This window comes from Neofelis nebulosa, chromosome 6 (assembly GCF_028018385.1).
Source record: "Neofelis nebulosa isolate mNeoNeb1 chromosome 6, mNeoNeb1.pri, whole genome shotgun sequence".
Taxonomy (NCBI): domain Eukaryota; kingdom Metazoa; phylum Chordata; class Mammalia; order Carnivora; family Felidae; genus Neofelis; species Neofelis nebulosa.
In genome coordinates this window covers 103,510,581-103,535,594 of record NC_080787.1, presented here as the reverse complement: position 1 = coordinate 103,535,594, position 25,014 = coordinate 103,510,581, and the positions used below count along the sequence as shown (strand labels likewise).

Sequence of the window (25,014 nt, the reverse complement as noted above, 5' to 3'; positions counted from 1 at the left end):
ACTTGTATGCAAATGTTCATAGCAGCTTTATTTGTTTTCCAAAAACTGGAAACCAATGTGTAACAGAATGAATAACAAATCATAGTACATTCATACAATGGATACTACTTGGCAGAAAGGAGGAATACATGGTTCAACCCGTCAAAAACTTTATACCAAATGAAAGCACTGTAGGGAGTATATACCTTATATTTAATATAAAGTTCCAGAGTGGGGCAGGTGGGACCCTATGTTATGGTGGAAAAAAAAAAAAAATTTGGAAAAGTGATTAACTTGGGGTGGGGTAGAATTGCCTAAATAGGGATTAAGTGAACCTTCTGTCCCTACATGGATGGGAGCTAAATAAAGTGTCCATTTTCCTGAATTGTAGTTAAGATCTGCAGATTTCAACTTCTAAATCTTACCTACAAAAATGTGTAGATAGATGTATCAAAGTTGAATTGAGTACTGTTTAAGGTAGGATATGAACATTCAATATACTATTTTTGTTTACTTTATATATTTGAAAATTCTCCAATTAAAATGTTGAATTACAAATCTCATCTATTTTCTGGTGTTCTAGCTAAACCCTGAAAAGAGCTCAGTTACAAAGTCTCTCAAGGTAGAAGGGACAGATTCCAAAGGAACAGTTTCCATTTTAACACGAATAAAAGGGGGGATGGAAATACCAAGTTTGAAGGTGGGAAGTGAGGAATTGGTGCAAGTTATCTGGCCAGGACAATGAAAATAAGGTTCTTTACCTTTCATAGTGTAATATCATATTTGCAACTTAAGGTGTCTGAGTATCATTGCTCACTTACCTGTTCTTGTGAAAGAACCTGGTATTGGAGGTATTACACACATCACATATGTAACAACTAGGATCAACCCCCTTTCTACTCACATTTTAGAAAATATTCTCTAATATACTTTTCTCTGAAAAAGATCTGAATACACATTTTTATAAGATTCCAATTTTCAGATTATAGACAGGGACTGAAGAACTGAAATTTTGCCAAATAAGTGATCATGAGACATGTACCTACATGTCAAAAATGATCAAGCTTATAACTTTGTTCCAGTTAAGTTTATAGCTTGTTCTCCCTCACCTATTAAGAGCCTATTCTATAAAACCTGGAACATTTCACCTTCAAACTTCTGACTTAACTCCAAACTCACAAACACACTTTTTTATTCTTACCACTTACCTCTTCTACTCTGATATCCTGGTATACATATAGCCCAGCTATTTCTCTTAAGCTTTAGTTATGAAGCCGCTAATAAGAAATGCTTAAATCTGAGTATAAATTACTTATTCTCCCAGGAGCTTAAAGATCTTCTGTCTTCATGATTACTCAAACATTGGACAATAACCACCAAATACCAATTCCCTCAAATTATAAAAATTGCAGATGGCTAGTATTTGGTCTATACTATTTAAAAAATACATCAACAAAAAACTTTTTGAATGTCACTAGACAATGAATTAAGCAAACTTTTATTGAAGCTTAAATTGTGGTACAGAAATACATTTCAACTGATTTAAGTCCAACACCATGAAGAGAGAAATTATGGCACCAAAATTTTCCCTCCTTCATCATACACACTAGGATTAATTTTGATTACTATTCAATCTACAGTTTTAATTTTTCTAGGCTTTATTCCATACAAATTTGTGCAGTTTTCAACATTAGATAGAAATCTTAAATCTATTAGAAAAAAAAAAATCAGACCTCAAGCCAACAAATGTCATCAAATCTACTGGGACACTGTTCAAGAACAAAATCCACTTTGAGCATTGGTCCTCAAAACAGTACAAAACATTAATTAGGTACTGTGTGCTAATTACAGAATCAAACTGATCCATTGACTGAAAGTTTCTTCAATGAAACTTTGAATCAACATGCTTAAAATAAAAGTCAAAATTTGTGTTCCAACCACTTGATTTCAAACCAAGTAGATTTTATGTTTAGAAACACTAAAAAAAGTGTTTCATTTATAAATACGGAAGGAACAAAAAAACATCACTGCAACAATCCAGAAAGAATCAAAAAAATTTGAGGACAAGAATACAAAATTTAGTCAACTTTGCTGTTTTCTCAGCTGCTTATATCCCAGTATTTGCAAATATACCTAAAAGATGCCAACTCCTCAAAGCCTGTGTTTTTAGTCATTTCCCATAGACGTCTGGAATTTTATGTCTTATGGATAGCATTCTGCTTCACTGTATGTCTGAATATCCTGAACAGTTCTCAGTCTGGGAAGTTTCACTTGATCCTATGAAACCATGGTGAAAGAACACCAGGAAGTCAGAACACCATCACAATGCATCACACAAAGTCAAAGAACTTTAAGTCATAACATGGCAAAGACAGACTCCATTTTGAACCAAAGTTTATGATATACTGTGAATGAAAATTATTGGAGATAGCTGCTAAAAGCAGAAGTTAAGGTAAATCATCTGAGATGACTTACTAAATCCAATACAACCTTTATCTTTATTTCCTTGCCAATAAACTTAGTGATAAAAATTCTTTTACACAACCACTTAGCAAGTCAGTAAAGGCATGGTACTCATGAGAAGCTAATCTCATTAATGGGAATACAGAATGGCATACAGTTTCTGGAACAGTTCTGCCAGTATACCCTAATAAAATTTATGTGTCTTCTTTGCTAATCACCATGTTTATTTTGGTCACTATCTCCCAAAAGAGTCCATGCCAATATAAAAGGAGGACAAACTCCTTTGACCTTTAAATAAAATTAAGCCCAGGGTCCATTCCCCTTCCCCCTCCTGGGTATAAGATTAGTATAAACCCACAGTGTAACAGTATATTGCTTTATTGAGGGGGGGAGGGGTCGGGAGGCAAGACACCATGGCAAGGAATGAAATCAATTAAAGGAAGTACAGGTACAGGAAGCAATAATGTTAAAATAGTAATACACAAAATGGGTAACTGCAATCATTTTCTGAAGAGGACTCGACTCGTGGAAGATAAACTTTAATCACTGTTGCAAAAAACATCTGTATGAAGTAGAAATTGGTTTCAGTACTATTAGTAGAGAATATGTTCTAGAAAGTGGAGGTAACTGGATGTAAAATCCTGGCAGCAATTTAATAGAACAGTCCCAGATGATTAGGCTGAGGCCAACACCTAATGAGGACGAAAGCCTTGTCTGTGGGGAATTTTGGATGATACCTGGAGAAATATTACATTGTGCGTAAACCAAATTGAATTGTTTTCACAAGTGTTGTAAAGTTTCATATAGTAAAAGGTTTTTTCTACATGCACTTCAATTTCACAGCAAGAGTGGCATAGGATACCTAAACACAGAAGAGAGCATTCATGCAAGATATCTAACTCCTTGATATAATAATGCATACAATTCAAAATGATTACACTATCATTACATCTAGGGCTTTCTGCAGCTACAAGGTGGTGGTTATGGAAAGCACGGCCCCCGGTATCAATATCTAAAAAGCAGCCACCACCTCCTTCTATGTGTGTTCTCTTTTTGCGTTTTTTCTTCATTTTTATTAATCAACTCTGCTGTTGTTGCTGCTTCTTAGCAAAACTGGTAAAAACAAAATTGTAATCATTGAACATAGCGCTCTGGCAATCAAGACGTTTAAAGCCTTCAATCTTCTGGGGCGAAGAAAGCACTGTGCGACATTTAGAACTCTGGGGAGAAGAATTTAAAACAATCATTAGTGCTTCCAATCTGCAGAAGTATTTTCAAACACAACAGTCACTTAAAAAGTATTTAAGACTACTATCTTAAAGAAACTGGCATTTGAATACTTTAGCTGTCCCGTGAGTGGATGGAGAGGGGCATCGTCCTATGTTGTCCCCCCACCTCCCCATCTGTCTACAGGGAAAACAGGACAGAAGGAACCCATTAATTGGGCTAGATATAAAACAAGGACCAAGTCTAATCAATAACAAAGCATCGCTTCTACTAATAACCTCACCCAGTGGTACTTCTAGATATCTGCTGTTACATGCCATCTTAGGATACGTTTTATGACATGATTCACTATCCTCATTTCCTGTAAGATTTTATTGTCAGTAATAAAACAAATTACCTGATTTACAAACAGGGTGGTCACAAATTTTCCTGGCTTGAAGACTTCCACAACTTTCCTGATCAGGTCATCATAGGAGGTCTGACTTAAGTTTGTTTCAAAGCTAACATAAGAAAATTCTGGTTCTGGAGTGATGTGAATAGTCCAATAAGTTCCCTTAGAGAAACAGTTTTATGTTAATAATGAAATGGGTACACTTAAATATTTAATAATTAAGTAAAATATTACTTACATCCGATTTCATTCCATTCATCGAATACCCACAAGGATTGAACAGTGTGGCATCAATGACAGAACCTGGTATCAGGTCACGAATTCCACTCTCCTGGGAAAGGAAAGACTGAATTACATACAAATTTGAAAAATACACTTACAGGCCTGGGTGGCTCAGTCGGTTAAACATCCGACTTTGGCTCAGGTCATGCTCTCAGTTTGTGAGTTTCAGCTCACATTGGGCTCTGTGCTGACAGGTCAGAGACTGGAGCCTGCTTCAGATTCTGTGTCTCCCTCTCTCTCTGACCCTCCCCTGCTCATATGCGGTCTCTCTCTCTCTCAAAAATAAAAAATAAACATTAAAAGAAGAAAAAAGAAAAAAGAAGAAAAGAATACACTTTGAGTTAAAATATTTAGTCCTAAAGAAGAATTCCTGAAAATGCTTACACGAGTGACATCCTTTGCAGTAACACCATCTTTCATGTAGAACTGGTCCATAACTGCTGGGTCAAGCTCACTCATCAGAATTTCCAGGGTTTGATCTGGCTGACTGATTACCCGAGTCTCTGGGAAATCCAAAGTATACAAGTACCTATATAAAAGTTAAAAAAAAAAAAAAAAAAAGTTTCTGAAAATGACAAATAGCAATTTAAAATAAATCCTATATAGACAAAAACAAAAAACAAAAAAAACCCCATAGAACTGTGTCCAACATACCAACAGTCAGAATTCATACGTCCCATACAATATGCTGCTCCATCTGTTGAGGGAGGAGAATAAAATAAATTTAACAGCTCCATTTCATAGGATACTTTAGCCTCCACTCTTCCAATAGCTAGGGTGATAGTGCTTCCCTCCCAAGCAGGCAGGATCTCATCATCCCATTTATAAAAAAAAAAAAATCATTAGAGATATACTTCAGCTAGGGAGTTAGTCTGAGTGCTGAGAAAAGTATGGCTCACCCTCTCCCCCTAAAACTCCATTAAGGAAATGGAATTTGATCACCTGTTTCTCTACACTCCCACGTAAATACAAGTTATTTATGTATTATGTTCCTTCCATATTGTTCCAAAGCCTCATTTAACACAGTAAATTAACTGGAAGATATTTACACTAAATTATACTCGGCACTGATACAGCCTTGTATAGTTTCATATTAGATTAAGAACAGGATAGAAATTGGACTTTCTTTTCAAATCATGTCTGTGAGGGAGGAGGGGGGGAATCTTAAATCATGCCTGTGAATGGTTTTGTGCCAAGTTAGTAAAATCATCCTAGGTTTTCAGCCTCTTCTAGAATATAAGTGTATTAAGGGTATTAGATTAGATAACTTTTAGTTCCCTGACCTTGAAGTTCAAAAAGGACAGCCTATAAATAAAAAGTTAGTAAATGGAAGAAAATCTTGCCAATTTGGTTGAAGTGACACTATGATCTCACTGTGTTTATCATTTTTAAGCCAGTTCAATTCCTGAATAGAATGCCAAGCCCAAGTTTCTTATATGGAACAGCATCTTAGCATGGGTTTATGAAGTCACTATACTTTTTCTGAAGGAAGAGAGCACGGCCTTCATAACCATTAAATTAGATATAAATTAGAGCAACTGGCTAGACAAAGATCATGTCTCCTTCTGGCAAGTTATCAATTCATTTTCTTCTTCCATCCTGTCAATACTGACCTTACCGTGCATATATACACTCTAGAATTTGTAATTAATTTTATTGACATATTTATCCTTAATATATATCCTTGCATACATATGCTTTCACAAATATAAAAAGATCTCTGAAAGGATATAACCTCTAAGGAAACAAGTTTCAATTCTATTTAAACTTACTTGGGAAAATTGCATTAAGAAACTCTATTTCTTCCTGGAAATTCCGGTGTGGGTACCCTTGGTGAGAAGGCTTCATGAAATTCTTACGAGAATAAAAGAAGCTCTGAAAAAGACAGATAACTTCATACACAGAATTCTATCACCTTTCCTAGTCAACTATTTTCTGCATATGCATAACAAAATCAAATCTATAAATATTTTCTCCAATGAAATTTAACATGTTTTCCCTTTAATAGGTTTAAAAGATAGGTGATCTTTTGCTGGCCAACAAACAAAAATGAAGGCCCTGGTGTCAGAGCAAGGTTTCAGACCAATATCCATGAATTACTGTCATACAGACCAACTTTATTTAAGCTGGAGAAGAGTATCAACAATGTACTAAGAATGCAGATCACATCTCTGAGTTGCTAGAAACTAAAAAATACCCAATCTATACATGATGGGTCTTAACAGCAGTAGAAACAAGGTACATTATTTCTAGAGCAGTAATTTTGGATCTGAGGTTTTAAATAGGCATGGAAACAATGATTTTTGAGAACGTGTATACATTTAGTTTCAAAAAAATCAGTGACTACCCATCACAACTAAGAAGTATACAAAAATTTATTTACTAGGCATATCACAGAACACTAACATTTGTCTAGAAAAAAGGATTAAATGTTTGATTACTTACTTGAATTGAGTCAAACCCACTGTAATCCCTAGCAAGTTTCAACAGGGGAACCAGTGCTTTCAGCAAGAGGGTGGTACCACATGTCTTCAAAATGAAACGTCTCTTGGAGACAAACATGCTACTCTCACTGCATTTGGAAAAAGTCACAATGTTAAAATGGCGTTTATGTATTACTGAGATACAATTCATCTATTATTGGATTATCATTTACAATCTAAAATTTGGCTATTAATTTAAAATGTGAGGATCTCAAGGAAGCATAAAATGTACTACAGTATCCCGCCCTTTCTAGTATACAAAAATGAGCTTAAGGTTCTAGAACCCCACAAACAGGTCTTGAATCAGGTACAAAGCATATTAGCTCATTATACAAACCCCCTTTTACTATTAAACTTTCCTCTTCACCTCACCTATCTTAGGATATTATTTACTAAATTCATGTCTCACCTTGTACTATCCACTCTCACACATATTTCTGTAACCATCTCATTATTTCTTTCACTAGATAATAAGCTCCATGAAGAAAAGGAATGTTTGTTTTTACTCACCATTATATTCTTAGCACATAATAAGCATGTGATAAAAACAAACCAGACACCTTATGTACCTTGTTAATCCAGTAGCCCCAAGGTCCATTATAACACGTATAAGAAATTAGTATTTTCATTGAATAAATTAGCTTTGTACCTATAAACATGTTGAATGGCTTTCTTCTATTATAGCAATTGTATTTACAGGAAGAAGCTAAGTTTTCACTTTGCTCGAAGTTCTGACATTGAGAGGCATACACTAAACAGGAAGGCCTCTCTATCTGGGGCTGAGGGCAAAAGGACAATGCCATTCTACCACCTTTTACAGATACTTTCTGCTAACTACAAGGAGGTAAAGATGGCAACCATCTTGAAGAGCTATTAGGTAAAACTTCAGAACACACTGGGACATCTAAAGCAAACATTTTAGGGGTGCCTATGTGGCTCAGTTTAAGTGTCCAGACTCTTGGTTTCAACTCAGGTCACGATCTCACAGGGTTCATGAGGTTGAGCTCTGTGTTGGGCTCTGTGCTGACGCGTGGAGCCTGCTTGGGATTCTCTCTCTCCCTCACAAAATAAGTAAATAAACTTAAAAAAACAAACAAAAAAACTTTATTTTATACTATATTTCTCAAAGTAAAAATGATTATAGAACTAAAATCCAGAGGAACAATTTGAGATTCCATGTAATGAATGTATGGTTCAGACTGTTATTAGGTAGCTAAAAAGCTGGTTTTTGCAGGACTTACCTGAGTACATAAGCTTCCTGCTTGTCAGTTTTTGTCACACTTATGATTGAACATTGCACATCCTTCAAAAGTATGTCCCACTCGGATCTATTATTTAACACACAAAAAAATGTGATTAAGTCATAACAGCACTTGACTACTTGAATAAAAATTATAAAACTCTCACACTTGAATGTTCTAACAATTTACACAATGGATTTTTTATGTTGTCACATTCTTGTTCCATCTTCTCTTATGAATAATATTTAGATTTATTTCTAAAGTCTATCTATAATCGACATATCCACTCAATAACAAAGAGTAAACTGGAAAACTGGAAATTATACACTATTTACAATTTATTAAGAAAAAACCAATGACAAAATGAGTAAGCCATGCACAGAGGAAATTAAAAAGGCCCATAAACCAAGGAAAATCATTACCTTTTCACCAGCAAGCCAGTAAAGAAATTAAGTTAAAATGGGATGTTTTTTGTCTATCAAATTCTTAGATTTTAAGTTTTTTTTTTTTTAAAGTTTTTATTTATTTTTGAGACGGAGAGAGACACAGCATGAGCAGGGAAGGGGCAGAGAGAGAGGGAGACACATAATCTGAAGCAGGCTCCAGGCTCTGAGCTGTCAGCACAGAGCCCGACGCGGGGCTTGAACTCACAGACTGCGAGATCATGACCTGAGCCAAAGTCGGACGCTCAACTGACTGAGCCACCCAGGCGCCCCTCAAATTCTTAGATTTTTAAACCTTACTATTGGAATTACAATTTAAAGAGCACCATTTCTTCACTGATTAGCCTGGCAAAAAGATTTAAAGGCCTGACAGCAAGTAAACTGGTACTCAGTGTATAGATACTATTTTCTATCAAATTGGCAGCTGATGATAATACCTAGTGGTGTCTAAAGTCTAAGAACATAAAAAACTTGAAAAATGGCTTTTGCTGGCAATTTTGGGAACACTACAAGCTCTTTAATAGGATCAGGAAATGTCCATTTCAACAAAGTAGTCTGTTAAGTACAGGTAATAGACAGCAAAATGGAAGTCAAATAGGCATAACTAAATAAAGTAGTTTTAATTTATCTGAGACCTAAGAAGTGATTCCTTTTTGGGGTGCCTGGGTGGCTTGGTTGGTTAGGCGTCCAACTTCAGCTCAGGTCATGATCTCATGGCTTGTGGGTTCAAGCCCTGCATCAGGCTCTGTGCTGATAGCTCAGAGCCTGGAACTTGCTTAGATTCTGTGTTTCCCTCTCTCTCTTCCCCTCCCCCCGCCTCAAAAATAATAAACATTAAAAAAAATTTTTTAAAGTGCTTCCTCTTTAACATGCCCACTATAAACAGAAATACATAAAACAGTTCCACAGGACAAACTTAAAATTACCAGTTAAAAAAACATACTAGGAATGTTTTTTTAGTATTTTTAAATTTATTTTTGAGAGAGAGAGCACACACGCATGGATGAGCAGGGGAGAGGCAGAGTCGGCGGGGCGGGGGGCAGAGGATCTAAAGCAGGCTCTGTGCTGACAGGCTGAGAGCAGCTAGCCCATGTGGGGCTTGAACTCACGAACTATGAGATCATAACCTGAGCCAGAAAACCAAGGATCAATGGACTGACCCACCCAGGCGCCCCAAGGCTAGAAATGTTTTTAAGGCTCTTAATGTTTGGCAGATCATTCTTGAATACCCCCCAAAAGAGCATATTATGGTTAGTTTTCTTATCCAGTTAAGAATCTTTAAGAAATTCTCAACAGGGGTGCTGGGTGCCACAGTCGTTAATGTGGAACTCCTGATCTTGGCGCAGGTCATGATCTCGAGGGGTGCGATGGGGCTCTGGACTAATGATAGGGATTATTAGCCTGCTTGGGATTCTGTCTCTCCTTCTCTCTGTCCCTCCCCCATTTGTGCTCTCTCTCAAAATAAATAATGCCAAAAAAAAAGATACAAAAAAGAAAGAAAGAAATCCTCAACAATACAGCCAGCACAAAAACAGGTGGGACGCCTTGGGTGGCTCAGTTGGTTGAGCATCTGACCTTTGATTTTGTTCAGGTCATGATCTCCCGGTTCATGAGATAGAGCTCTGCCTCTGGCTCTGAGCTAACAGCAGCCTACTTAGGATTCTCAGTCTCTGCTTCTGTCGCTCACTCTCTCTCTCAAAAATAAACATTAAAAAAAATTAAAAAAAAAAAATCAAGCACAGTGCCAATCAATCCTACAGCATTTTGTGCCTGTTTCATCATTTTTAGAAGAGATTATTACTGGCCCAGTGGGCAATTATGTGACCAATAGAGAAGGCAGTGATTACATTAATACGTTGGGCAAATTAGTTAAATTGAACAGTACTGACACCTATCTGAAAAAACTTAAATACACATTAGAGTGGGACATATTTTTGCAGTTTGTTTCAAATTTTTAAAATGGTACAATTTTTTATTTAGGAAAGAAAAAAAGTTGCAATTAAGACGCAGTTCTGAACAATACAAACTGATCATCTGAATCCTCTTATTTTAGGAAGCCAAGCAACAGCTTGGGCTTTCCCATTTCTAAGACTCAAAATTCACTAATGTATGCATTTCAGAACCCACTGTATTCTAAAAAAATTTTTTTTTTAATGTTTATTTTTGACAGAGAAAGAGGATCAGCAGGAAAGGGGCAGAGAGAGGGATACACAGAATCTAAAGCAGGCTCCACCCTCTGAGCTGTCTGCGCAGAGCCCAATGCAGGGCTCAAACTCACCAACTGATCTGATCATTACCTGAGCTGACCTGAGCTGAAGTCAGACGTTTAACCAACTGAGCCACCCAGGTGTCTGGAACCCAGTATTCCATAAATAGGCTTTTTTTTTTTTTTTTCCCTCCAGTAGGCCTCATGCCTGGGCTCGAACCCACGACCCTAAAACCCAGAGATCAAGACTAGAGCTGAGTTGGAGCTGAGATCAAGAGTCAGATGCTCAACTGACTGAGCCACCCAGGTGTCCCAAGGTTTTTTGTTTTTTGTTTTTTTTTAAATATCTGGTGGGCAATAAGACCTACTTCACAGGACTAATAAAGATTAAATTACATAATGCATACAAAATTTACCTATGATAAGAATTCAAATACTGGGGCGCCTGGGTGGCCCAGTCGGTTAAGCATCCAACTTCAGCCCAGGTCATGATCTCAGTTTGTGAGTTCGAGCCCCACGTCGGGCTCTGTGCTGACAGCTCAGAGCCTGGAGCCTGCTTCAGATTCTGTGTCTCCCTCTCTCTCTGTCCCTCCCCAGCTCATGGTAGCACTCTGTCTCTGTCAAAAATAAATAAACTTAAAAAAAAAAAAAAAAAGAAATACTGTGTCCAAAATACTGAACATAAAGGTAAATAATGTTAATACAATATTAATATAAATATTAATTATAATTAATACACTATAAATACAAGAAGCTTTAAGTCGAATTTTGAAGCACAGGGGTCTCTCTTTAGAGCTTATCTAATTTAGATCTTACCTAATGACTTCCCATTAGAATTCAGCTCACCCATTAGAATTCTACACTCACTGGCCATGCCACTGAGTCCTATCACCCCTTCTCAGTTTTTATTCACTATCCATGCTGACTCCCTCACCCCCAGTTTTGTAAGTGACATACATATCGTTGTATGTAAGTTTATGGCCTACAGCATTGATTTACATATTGTGAAATGATTATTGCAATAAGTTTAGCATTCATCTCAGATACAATAAAAAGAGCAAAAAAAGAAAAAAATTTCCACTATGAGAACTCTTAGGATTTATTCTCTTAACTTTCATGAATCACACAGCAGTGTTAACAGTATGTTAAGACTTTTAATTGTGCTCCATGAACTTTTTCTTTCTTGTATAACTTTGTTTTTCTCTGGATTTAAAAGCTGTCCTGCTTTTTCATTTGGTTTGGTTTTCTATGCATTAATTTATCCTTAGATCTTCCCCCAACTGTTTCCTTTCAGCATTTCTTTTGAGTGATTCTTGGCCAAGAACAGGGTACTAAGACTTAGCTAGTCAGAAGGTCTACACACCCGGATGGGGTGTATTTACTGTGGGCCTTTATGCAGGGCACGGTGACTGGGTGGTTTCACTGCGGAACTCCTTCCCTATCACTATTTTTTTATTTAAGTTCTTTCCTGGGCAAGTCAGATTACCCAAATACTCCATTCTCTTGCCTAAAGAGCATTAAGATTTCTAGTAGGCAAAACAGGGTAAGGGGCTAGGAATCCCAGTCACTATAAGCTTACGTTCTTTATTTTCAGTATAGTCAATCTATCCCTCAACAGTTCCAGGTCCCCTCATTACAGAGTGATCCTTTTTTACACCCAGAGAATAAACTATTATCTAATCTTCATATCTCCTGGCATTCCCCTTCTCATTTGACTCAAATTTTGCAATATAAAGACACTGTATCAGAAGAACAGTTGAAATAAATAAAACACACAGACAAAATATACAGGTAACTAGCTCTATCCCCATTCCCAGTATTTCAGTCACACTGGGCTTTTCCACCAACCATTCCTAGAAATAGGGCACCATAAACTCAATTTACCCATATCATGCCATGTGGGAGTGAGAGTACTGCTGGAATGGATTTCACCCTACCTAGAACTCCTGTCCTCAGCCCCCTGCTTCTAGCTCAAATCACCTGACTATTCCCACCAGACCAAATGTCATTAAAAGGTTTTTTTACTTTACAGAGAAAGAGAGAGCACGTGCACACATAATGGTGGGGGGCAGGGGCAGAGAGAATCCAAGCAGGTCCCACGCTCAGCACAGAGCCCGACATGGGGTTCAATCTGACAACCCCACTGGGATCATGACCTTAGTCGGACCCTCAACTGACTAAGCCACCCAGGCACCTCAAAGGGTTTTAAAACTCAGAATGCTGGGGCGCCTAGGGTGGCTCAGTCGGTTAAGTGTCCGACTTTGGCTCAGATCATGATCTCGCGGTTTGTGGGTTCGAGCCCCGCATGGGGGGTCTGTGGTGACAGCTCAGAGCCTGGAACCTGCTTCGGATTCTGTGTCTCCTCCTCTCTCTGCCCCTCCCATGCTCATACTCTGTCTCTCGATAATAAATAAACGTTTAAAAAAAAAACAAACCTCAGAATGCTTACCTAGTGTTTGTGTGGCTATTTTGGTATTCATGCCAATCCCACTACACTCATTCCATGTAGTTAGGGACTTTGTGTTGTATTGTTTTTATCTACAGTGCCTAGTCCAGCTCATAGAAGGTCCTCAAATATTTGTTGACTTTGGCAATAAGTAATTATTCTGATGAGGTCTTATGGACATTTGGAGAAATAACAGCCTTAGAATTTTCATTTATTTTTAAAAAGTAATCCCTATGCCCAACGTGGCGCTTGAATCCGTGACTGAGATCGAAAGGTCACATGCTTTACCAAATGAGCCAGGTAGGCCCCCTGCTACAGCCCTAAAATTTTTAAATTTAAAATAGTTACATGATCCTTTACTGTTTCAATTTGTCACGCTAATAATTCAGGTATTTAGAGGGCAATTCTTATTAAAAAGGTAAGTTTATCTTGTTAACTAGATCATTCCACTTGAAATGCCATCTTATTTTAATCTACATAAATGAAACTTACTCATTTCACGTCCAAATAACTTAGTTGTAGAATCTACTCATTATAATGAACATAGTTCTGTTTTCAGGTTTTTTCCTGCAACACACCCTTCTCTTTCTGGGGAATCTGCTGATGCAAACATATTAAACTTTTTGGTCTGAACAGAACCTGAGAGACCTTTGGGACATTTCTTCCAATCTTTTCTGTGTTGTTCAAGTTGGGTAACTCCTACTGATCTATCTTCAAGTTCAGTCAATCTTCTGTCATCTCCATTCTACTAAAGCCCACCCAATAAACTTTTTATTCCAGTAGTTATTTTCCTGGGTTTTTTTTTTTTTTTTTGAGAGTACAAACAGGGGAGAGGTGGGGACAGTGGACCCAAAGGAGGTTCTGCACTAACATCAGTGAGCTCAACGTGGGGCCCGAACTCAAACTGCGAGATCATGACCTGAGCTAAAGTCAGATGCTCAACCTACTGCGCCACCAAGGTGCCCCTTTCCTGTTGTATTTTTAAATTTTTTCTTTTATTTCTCTAAGACTTCGTCTTTCCTTTTAAGAGTATTCATTCTTACTTCAAGGGGCACCTGGGTGGTTCAGCTGGTTGAATGGCTGACTTCAGCTAAGGTCATGGTCTCACGGTTCCTGGGCTCAGGCCCCACATCAGGTTCTGTGCTGACAGCGCAGAGCCTGGAGCCTGCTTTGGATTCTGTGTCTCCCTCTCTCTCTGCCCCTACCCCCCTCAGATTGTCTCTCTCACATACCAAAAAAAAAAACAAAACAAAACAAAAAAAAAAATTCGCTCTTACTTATGGAATGGTTATGATAGCTGTTTGTAAATCCTGATCTGCATCACCTTGAAGTTGCAGTCTTTTTCCTTTGATGGATGCTGAGAATTTCCTGGTGATTTGTTATTAATTTATGATTGCATCCTTAGCATTTTGATCATGTTATATAATTTTAAATCTTGTTTAAATCCTATGGAGCATGCTGATTTTTAAAAATTGTTTTAGGGGTAACTGAGTGGTTCAGTTAAGCATCTGACTTCAGCTCAGGTCATGATCTCACGGCTTCTGAGTTTGAGCCCCATGTCGGGTTCTGTGCTGACAGCTTGGAGCCTAAAGCCTGCTTAGGATTCTTTGTCTCCCTCTCTTTGCCTCTCCCTTGCTCACACTCTGTGTCTCCCTCTCTTACTCTCAAAAATAAACAAACATTAAAAAAGTAATTAAAAAAAAATTGATTTAGCAGGCAATTGAAATGGTTAAGTTCAGTCTTCAAGTTTTTACCCAACTTCTATGGGTTATATGTTATGATTTCTGTTTAGTTATGAAAGCCCCTGCCATGGTATTCAGATCTGCCCTGCTTGTCACCCAGTGGCCAGACTGGGACTGGGAGGTGACCTATCACTTTTCAAAGCCTTTGATAAATTGTGATCAAATCCATACAGGAGCAGCTCAGTGGTATTCATATAAATCTTTATGGGATCACTTTCTTCATCTTTCTCCTCCCCATAATCTTGCTGACAATTTCTGGTTCAGGGTGAGGGCCCAATTCTTGGTTCTCTCCACTCTGCCTTGACTATCTGTCCCTCTCTGGTCAAACAGGGAAATGAAAAGAAAAAATAGCAACAGGGATATATCCATGATGCTCTTTACTTTTGGGACCACAGTTCTTCTGGCCAAAACACACACACAAAAAGCAAAGCAATACAAAAACAAAAAAGATTTTCCCCCACTCTCTTGGACCAGGTTGGCCCTCTTTCAGAGCTCTTTTTGTCTGCACCTAGTGTGCAGTTACCAGCTTCTGGCAGCTTTTCAGACCACCCCAAGAGATAACCAAAGGAAATAAAAAACAGGAAACCATAGCTGTCTCAGTGCTATTTTGAGTTATGGTTTCCTTCTCCAATTCACCTGCTAACATTTACTTTCCAGAATCCTCAGCTGATCCATACATTCTGTCCAAAGTTTTTAGTAAACGCTAGACAGTGTGCTTATTCCACCTTGAGGAACACCAGAATGCTCTTGCACTCACTCATTAGTTAATAATTTTTGCAACGAAACTCTTCCTCACCTAATAGAAACCATCTAGTATTTTTTCAAAGTCACAGTATGAAAGAACACAATTGCTTTAAAAAACTTTAGGGGTGCCTGGGTGGCTCAGTTGGCTGGGCATCTAGACTCTTGGTTTTGGCTGGTTCGTGTGTTCGAGCCTATATCAGACTCTGTGCTATCAGGGCAGAGCCTGCTTGGGATTCTCTCTCCTTCTCTCTCTCTGCCCCCTCTCCACTCATGCACAGGTGCTCTCTCAAAATAAATCAACATTACAAAAAAAACACTTTGGGGTGCCTGGGTGGTTCAGTTGGTTAAGCGTCCAACTTCAGCTCAGGTCATGATCTCATGGTTTGTGGGTTTGAGCCCCACATCGGGCTCTGTACTGACAACTCAGAGCCTGGAGCCTGCTTCGGATTCTGTGTCTCCTTTTCTCTCTGCCCCTTCCTCGCTCATGCTCTCTCTCAAAAATAAACATTAAAAAAACCCAAAAACCCACAACACTTGTTAAAACAACTGGATGGTTTATCAACCAAAAAGACAATCTTAGAATAGCCCACAGGCTTTCAGAGAGTGAATAAATCAAGGGGCAAGATGTGAGAGAAATAAAACCAAAAATGTCAATACATGTATATGAAAAGAAAGGTGAAAAACCAACACCAACCTAAGGCTCAAACTCAACAACCATGAGATCATGACTTGAGCCAAAGTCGGGCACTCAACCAACTGAGCCACCCAGGCGCCCCAAGCCTCCTTTTGTAAATAAAGCTTTATTGGATCCCAGACAACCAGATCATGTATCACCCCAAAATAGGATACTCTTTACTAATAACAGTACATGGATTGAATAATCTTAGATCACTATGCCAGAAAAGCAAAATTTTATATTTTATATTTAATTTTTTTTTTTTAGGGACGCCTGGGGGTGCTCAGTCAGTTAAACATCCAACTTCAGCTCAAGTCATGAGCTCACAGTTCATGAGTTTGAGTCCAGAGTCCAGCTCTGTGCTGACAGCTCGGATTTGAGTCACTTGCTTCGGTTTCTGAGTCACCCTCTCTCTCTGCCTTTCCCCTGCTCGTGCTTGGTCTGTCCCTCAAAAATAAATAAAATGTTAAAAATAAAGTTTTTAAAAAAATCTTATTTTTTAAAAGTTTTTTTAAATGTTTATTTATTTTTGAGAGAGACAGAGACAGAACACGAGTAGGTTAGGGGCAGAGAGGGAGGGAGACACAGACTCTGAAGCAGGCTCCAGGCTCTGAGCTGTCAGCACAGAGTCTGATGTGGGGCTTGAACTCACGAGCTGTGAGATCATGACCTGAGCCGAAGTCAGACGCTCAACTGACAGAGCCACCCAGGCACCCCAAAAGTTTATTTATTGAGAGAGAAAGAGAGAGTGCACTTATGTGCAGGGAGGGACAGAGGGACAGGGAGAGAGAGACAGAATCCCAAGCAGGCTCAGTGCTGATAGTGACCATAAGCGGGACTTCATCTCCCTAACCGTGATACCATAACCTGAGCCTAAATCAAGAGTCATGCAACCAACGGAGCCACTGAGGCACCCCTATATTTAAAGTTTTCTTAAAGAGTCTGTGATTTAATAAAAACAGAACAAGCCGGAGTGTTTACAAGGGAAAAGAAACAACTAAAACGACTTGTTATCTGATTCAACAAGACCCCAAATGGACAACTGACCATACTTTTAAATATAGTAGTAAATGCCTCAAATGACCTTCAACAAAGGTGCCAAAACTACAAAATTGGGGGTTGGGGGGGGGGGAGTCATCTGATGGTGCTAGGAAAACTGGGTGTTTACACAAAATAATAAAGTTGGATCCTTCCTAAGACCATCTACAAAAATTAATTTAAGATAGATTAAAGACAAAAATTAAGACCTAAAGCTACAAAAGTCCTAGAAGACATGGGGAAACGCTTCAGTAGACTGGATCTGTCAGTGCTTTCTTAGATATGACACAAAAAGCACAGACAACAAAGGCAAAAAAAGACAAATGGGACTATCAAACTTAGCTTTTGCACATCACAGGAAAGCATTCAAAAGAGTGAAAACACAATACAGAATTGGAAAAAATATTTGCAAATCAAATAGGTGATAAAAGGTAAACATTAGGAATATATAAGGAACTTCCACAAGAACAAAAATAAATAACCCAATGCAGCACTTGGCTGGCTCAGTTGGTGGAGTGTGCAACCCGTGAACTCAGGGTGGAGTTCAAGTCCCATGTTGGATGTACACATCATTTAAAAATATCTTTAAATGTTCCGGACTTCAAGCTGTATTACAAAGCTGTAATCATCAAGACAGTATAGTACCAGCGCAAGAACAGACACTCACATCACTGGAACAGAATACAGAACCCAGAAATGGATCCACAAACGTATGACCAACTAACCTGTGACAAAACAGGAAAGAATATCCAATAGACAGTCTCTTCAGCAAGTAGTGCTGGGAAAACTGGACAGTGACATGCAGAAAAATGAACCTGGACCACTTTCTTACACCATACACAAAAATAAACTCAAAATGGATTAATGACCTAAATGTAAGACAGGAAGCCATCAAAATCCTAAAGGAGAAAGGAGGCAAAAAATCTTTGATCTTGGCCGCAGCCAACTTCTTACTCAATATGTCTCCAGAAACAAGGGAAACCAAAGCAACTATTGGGACCTCATCAAAACAAAAAGCTTCTTCTGCACAGCAAAGGAAACAATCAGCAAAACTAAAAGGCAACCGATGGAATGGGAGAAGATATTTACAAACAACAGACGTATCAGATAAAGGGTTAGTATCTAAAATCTATAAAAACTTATCAAACTTAACACCCAAAAAACATAATCCAGTGAAGAAATGGGTAAAAGACATGAATAGACACTTCTCCAAAGACATCCCGATGGCCAACTGACACATGAAAAAATGCTCAGCATCCTTCATCATCAGGGAAAGACAAATCAAAACCACAATGAGATACCACCTCACACCTGTCAGAATGGCTAACATTAACAACTCAGGCAACAACAGATGTTGGCAAGGATGCAGAGAAAGAGGATCTCTTTGGCACAGCTGGTGGGAATGCAAGCTGGTGCAGCCACTCTGGAAAACAGTATGGAGGTTCCTCAAAAAACTAAAAATAGACTACCCTACGATCCAGCAATGGCACTACTAGGTATTTATCCAAGGAATACAGGTATGCTGTTTTGAAGGGGCACATGCACCCCAATGTTTACAGCAGCACTATCAGCAAAAGCCAAAGTATGGAAAGAGCCCAAAGGTCCACCAAAGGATGGATGAAAATGTGGTATATACACACAAACACATATACACATACAATGGAATATTACTTGGCAATCAAAAAGAATGAAATCTTGCCATTTGCAACTACGTGGATGGAACTAGAGGGTATCATGCTAAGCGAAATTAGTCGGAGAAAGACCAACATCATATGATTTCACTCATATGAGGACTTAAGATACAAAACATATGAACATAAAGGGAAGGGAACAAAAACATGAGACTCTTACATATGGAGAACAAACAGGGTTGCTAATGGGGGTTGTGAAAGGAGGGATGGGATACACGGGTAAGGGGCATTAAAGGATCTACTGAAACCATTGTTGCACCATATGCTAACTTGGATGTAAATTTTAAAAAAATAAGTAAAAATTAAAATTATAAAAATATTTTTAAATGTTTATTTTTGAGATAGCAGGAGCAGGGAAGGCGCAGGGAGAGAAGATGTGAAGCAGACTCTGGGCTGAGAGCAGAGCCCACTTGGGATCCTCTATTCCACTCTCTCTGCACACCCCCCCCTCACTCTCTCTCGAAAAAAGAAAATTACAAAAAATGGTTAAAATGGTAAATTTAATGTTAGATGCTTAAAAAATTTTTTTTTAAATTTATTTACTTTGAGAAAGAGAGCTCAAACGGGAACGGCAGAGAGAGAGAGAGAGAGAGAGAGAGAGAGAGAGAGAGAGAATCCCAAGTAGGCTCCATGCTAGCAGCACAGCAGAGCCTGACATGGGCTCGATCCCACAAAGCATGAAATCATGACCTGAGTTGAAATCAAGAGTCGGACACTTTAACCAACAGAGCCACCCAAGTGCTCCAAGTGTTAGATGTTTTTTAATCTCAATTTTACAAAGTAAATGTCTGAAGGAACAGAATGCTGCTCGCAGGTGGAAGAAACCCTTCAGAGCAGAGTTTTATCACTCATGTCACCCAAAGAGTTGGATCCTACTAAGATGCAGTAGATCAGACACTATAAACTACAATTTAATTTTTTGTAAAGGATGAGGGCTGGTTGCAAGGATTCTAAGTCACACCTCAAAATTAACTTTCCCAGAACTCCTGCCTTACTTGACTACATCATTGCACAGTATTGCAGAATCAGTAATTTTACATTGAAGGAATTTACAACCCCTACCCAAGAAACCTTTTAGTGTAAAAAGGTTTTAAGTAGAAAAGCTTCCTATTGAAGTAAGCTTCTCTTGTTACCTTTCTCAAAGAAGTTTTGAAAAAGTTTAAACTGCTATCTCCAAGCCACCCTTTTTAAAGTGCACCTGTTGAAAGTAATCAACTGAATGTAGCAGTAATTATACGGATAGTGATTTAAATTGTAGCTTACAAAATTTGAAGGAGAGAAATGGCAGAACATCCCACTTTGTCCTAAATGTTGTTTCCAACATGACCACCATAGATTGTAGTTTTTATAGTTTCACATTAACTGTGCAAATAATACACCTCTAACCTTCCCATAATTTTTATTCTCTTCGCCTCCACTACAATTTCCCATCTGAACCCACTTCAATACTAAGAATAATAGCTCAGGGCTATGAATTCAAAAGCAAAAAACCTTTCCTCTCCTCAAATTTCTAATTTTCTAACAGACTTCCTCCCCATAGCTGCCATTTCCTATAATGTGTGAAATAAGCCAGTTTTAGAACACATCATCTATTCCTTTATTGATATGGAATGCTGCTTTTTAAAAAAATATTTATTTTTGAGAGAGAGAGGCAGAGCATGAGCAGGGGGAGGGACAGAGAGAGAGGGAGACACAATCTGAAGCAGGCTCCAGGCTCTGAGCTGCCAGCACAGAGCCCGACGCAGGGCTCAAACCCACGAACCGCGAGATCATGACCTAAGCTGAAGACGCCCAACTGACTGAGCCAACCGGGTGCCCCAGAATGCTGCTTTTCTTAAACATACTGTTAAGCGGGGCACCCGGGTGGCTCAGTGGGTTAAATGTCCAACTTCGGCTCAGGTCATGAACTCACGGTTTGTCAGCTCAAGCCTCATGTTGGGCTCTGTGCTGACAGCTCAGAGCTTGGAGCCTGCTTCAGATTCTGTGTCTCCCTCTCTCTCTCACCCTCTCCTGCTCATGCTGTCTCTCCCTCAAAAATAAACAATAAACATTAAAAAGAAAATGATCTTCTTAAAAAAAAAAATCCCATATTGTCCATGTTGTTAGCCAGCATTCTTTAACCCAGTCCAGACAGGATTTTTCTTCTTAAAATAACAAAACCAAAAACTGTATAGTGTGCTCCATGTCTCCTTTGAGAAGTTAGTAAAAAGATTCTCCATATCACATACTTTGTTCAGATTATACTTAAGCTGAAGTCTACTAAATGGCCTACAGGAGAGTAGGAAATGTTTAACAGAACAGTTCTAGATGAACTTGGGAGTTAAAGCTTGGAAAGATGAGCCAATTTTGCTTCAAGTGCATTGTATTCCCTCATACTATATTAAAAATAAAAATCAATTCCAGATGGAAATGCAGATCTAAATACAAAAAGCAAAACAAAGTTTAGGAGGAAAAAAGAACATCTTCATTAACCTCTAGTGAGTAAAGATATCTTAAATAGGATGCAAACCTGCTAAGTTAAGATCATTAACAGAATGAAAAAATTGTGGTATGTTGACACAAAACACTACACAAAATGTCTGTTTGCATTTTAATGGATGACTGAGAGTGGAGATAAGGCCTTTCTGCCTTCAACATTTTTATCATTAAATAAAATTTTATCATTAAATAAAAATAAGGCTACAAAGATAAAATACTTCGTAGAATGTATTATAATGGTGCAATCTAAAACTCCCCAATGACACTATCTCTTCTCCTGGAGTCAAAATACATCAAATTGCTAGGACACCCTTTAATACGTAGTCTTTTAGACTACAATCTGACATATTTTCTTCTACAACCTTGTTTGCTTAAAAAGGGGGAAAAGGAAAAAAAATGGCCTTTAAAAAGCAAAAAAACCCAAAACCCCTCACAACAAAAAACCCCCAAAGATAATAACTTAGAGTGGTTACTATGTGTCAGTTTTTAAAGTAGTGTACCTAAAGTAACCCACTTAATCCTCACAACTACTCAATGAAGGTAGGTACCAGTACTGTCTTCATTTTAGAGATGAAGAGACATCAAACAGCTAGTTATTAAATGCTGAATTCAAATTTAGATATTCCAGAGGCAATTTATTTATGCTTGATTGACAGGTCACAGAGAAAATTCCTACCAAGGTTGCCAAAAGACCTCTCAGTTAAACAGATTTTCCAGTTCTTACTTGCTCTATCTACAACAGCTTAAGTGTGGTATAATTTCTCAAGATAGTGATTTAACGAATGTTAAAGGTCTATAAAATTACCGCACCAAATCACGAACAAAACAATATTCTGTCCTTGAAGGTGTAACTTTTGCCATCATTTTAAGAGCCACACTGAGGGAGCAAAACAATTTCTGCTGACCAAAGTACAAAGGAAGAGTGGTTCTTACTTACAGAAAGCAAACTGCCCTTTTGTAACCCTTTCTCCCTCCTCCTTGACTCAGGGAACTTAAGCAAAAAAGCCCAAGCTTAAATTCTGGCATTTCTGCCCAAGAACTTGGAAGGAAGAAAAGCCCTCTTCCCTTTATTAAGCATGTGTGCTTACAAATAAAGCTTCAGAACATTTAAAGAGTCAGAGCAAAACCATTTGTTAACCACCTTATGAGAGACGTATTTATTAGTTCTTCAATGACACGATTTTCTAGATTATCTGATCACAATTGTTTCACCAGACGCATATCACCACCAGGGAGTTTCCCCCTTTGTGAAATGGAGGAAATACTAAGCTTCCCAGTATTTGTAAGTAACTGCCTCCTATAATACAGTGATTAAAGCTGAACCTGGCACATAGTGAAGGGCTACGTTAGACATTTTAAGTGTCGAACAAAGCTTGAAAAATGAGACCTGTCACATTCTAGCTAACACGACGCTTTTAGCAAGAGGATCCTTCAAGACAGACCTACTGCCTTAAAAGTCCCGGCAGCACGTGTCCGCCTGGATTCCCTTCTCCAGTTGCTTTTTGTCAGGGACTGCAGCGAGCGCAGCCTACATTCCTGAAACGCCCATTGGCCCACACCCTGGGGCCAGGCTCTCGGTCGGGCCCAGGAGCTCATTGGTCGTCGCCTCAACGAGGCAGCCGCGCCGGTTCCTCCGCCGCACCGTCACACTCGCCGCACTTGTGCGCGGAAAGGCAAGGGGTGCCTAGCGGTGTGAGCGCCACGGGAAAGGCCCAGGCACCTTCGCAACCGCCTGTACTTCCATTTGCTCTCTGCTTTCCCAAGACCACGAGAAGACCTCTTCTTTTCTGCGCGATCAGCCCAGCGCTCTCGCGTGACTGCCGGGGGTGGGAGGCTGGGGCCCCAGATTCCTTTGCAGGCTTAGGCATTAAAGGTATTATGTCCTGGCTCGGACGGGCCTCTAGCCCGTAAATTTAGACAAACCTTTCTCCACCCCGCACCTCGCCCGGAACCCGCCGACGCGGTAACAGGTTACACAGCCAAGGTCAAGAGTCTCCGGGGCCAGCGTCGGTGGGCTCCGGGGCCGCCCCGAAAAGGATTTTGGTGCAGAGCACGTTAGGGCGGCGGTGGGGCCCAGCCACTGCGACACCACTGCTCCCGCCCAATCCCCGCCGCCCGGGCGCCACATGCTGCCAGCACCGACCGCGGGCGGGAGGCCTGCGCGCCAGACCCTCAGTCCGAGACCGGGAGAGCCCCCGCCTCCCGAAGCACGCGGAGAGAACGAGCCCGGCTTCAAACCCACTCCCTCCCTCCCCGCTCCCCGAGAGGGGAACGCCCGAAGTAGCGCCTGACTAAGCTCTCTGAGCCACACCTGCCGGGAGGCAGCCCGCGCGGCCCCAAGGCGCCCCCACCCGGGGTCCCGACCGCCAACTCCGGAGGGGAAAGTCGGACGGCGCGGGCCCACAAACCACACCGAGTGGCGCCGCCCGCCGCCCCGCACGCTGCGCGGGGGACGTTACCTGAGCACGCGGCGCGCCGGCCTCCTCCCCCTCCCCCCGGGCAGCGCCCGGTCCGGCAACTGCGGCGAGAGAAGTCGGCTCGGGCCACGCGTGGACGCGGCCGCTCCCCCCAGCACCGAGCCCCCCCCCTCCACAGCAGCCGAAACGAGCCCCGCCCGCGGACCCGCCCCCACCTGAAGGCTGCGGGAACCCGGGGCCCCCGACCCCAGCCCGTGGCTGGTGCCTTCCAGGCAGAGACAGCCCCCAGCACCCACCTTGGGATGGTGCGAAGATCCCCAGATCCTTGGTTTGCGTCGGGTTGCTGCCTGGAGAACCAAACCTCCAGCAGCTTCTCGGTCCCTTCGAAAAAATGTGCAGCTTCCATCACCGTGAGACTAGCGAACAACCAACAACCACAGAAAATCAACTAAATTAAATCTCTTCTCCCGCCGCTGCCGCCGCCGCTGCGGATTGTTCCAGCTGTGTTACTAAAGTTCAGGTTCCTTTTTTTTTTTTTTGCTATAATTTTATATTAACTTTTTTAAAAAAAAGGATTAATAAAATTTTCCCGGCTTTTTTTTTTTTTGTGAGCGAAAGTTGAACGTGAGTCTGTTGGAAATAGAGGCAGATACAGTTCAGTCTCTTGTAGTCCGCTGTTTCCCCGTTAGAGAGAGTAGAGCGAGCGCTAGCTAATGTCGCCGGCCATACTGTGGAAGCGAGGGCGCTGCGTGAGCACCGCATTTATATATGCCGTCTCCCCCGAAAGGCCAGGAAGTGACGCAGCGTCCCGCCTCTGAGGCTCATAGGTGTTCCCGCCTGTCAATCAGCAGCCGCCGAGTTGCGGCTGGCTGGCGGCCCGCCTGCCGGGAGCGCGGAGAGCTACCCGCCGCGCTGCGGTTTGGTTCGCGCTGTCCCTTGGGCGGGAGACGGCGCTGTGTTGTCCGGCTGGCGACTGAGAGCCTGGGGTCGAATGCAGAATGGGTGGGGAGAACGGGAACGGAGTGGGGAAAGGGTGCGCCGCGCTGCGTTAAACTGGTTAGCAGAGA

At 40.3% G+C, this 25,014-nt stretch overlaps 1 protein-coding gene across 1 annotated transcript; it reads right to left on the bottom strand.

The window, feature by feature from the left end:
• Positions 1-1,460: 1,460 nt before the first annotated feature.
• Positions 1,461-24,699, bottom strand: AMD1 (adenosylmethionine decarboxylase 1). Its single transcript, XM_058734977.1, has 9 exons — positions 24,244-24,699; positions 8,067-8,153; positions 6,788-6,914; positions 6,115-6,217; positions 4,997-5,039; positions 4,727-4,871; positions 4,299-4,391; positions 4,067-4,222; positions 1,461-3,662 (listed from the first exon to the last, which is right to left on the bottom strand). Exons 1-9 carry the CDS (start codon positions 24,351-24,353, stop codon positions 3,522-3,524), a joined length of 1,005 nt encoding a protein of 334 aa, XP_058590960.1. The 5' UTR covers positions 24,354-24,699; the 3' UTR covers positions 1,461-3,521.
• Between the last annotated feature and the right edge of the window lie 315 nt (positions 24,700-25,014).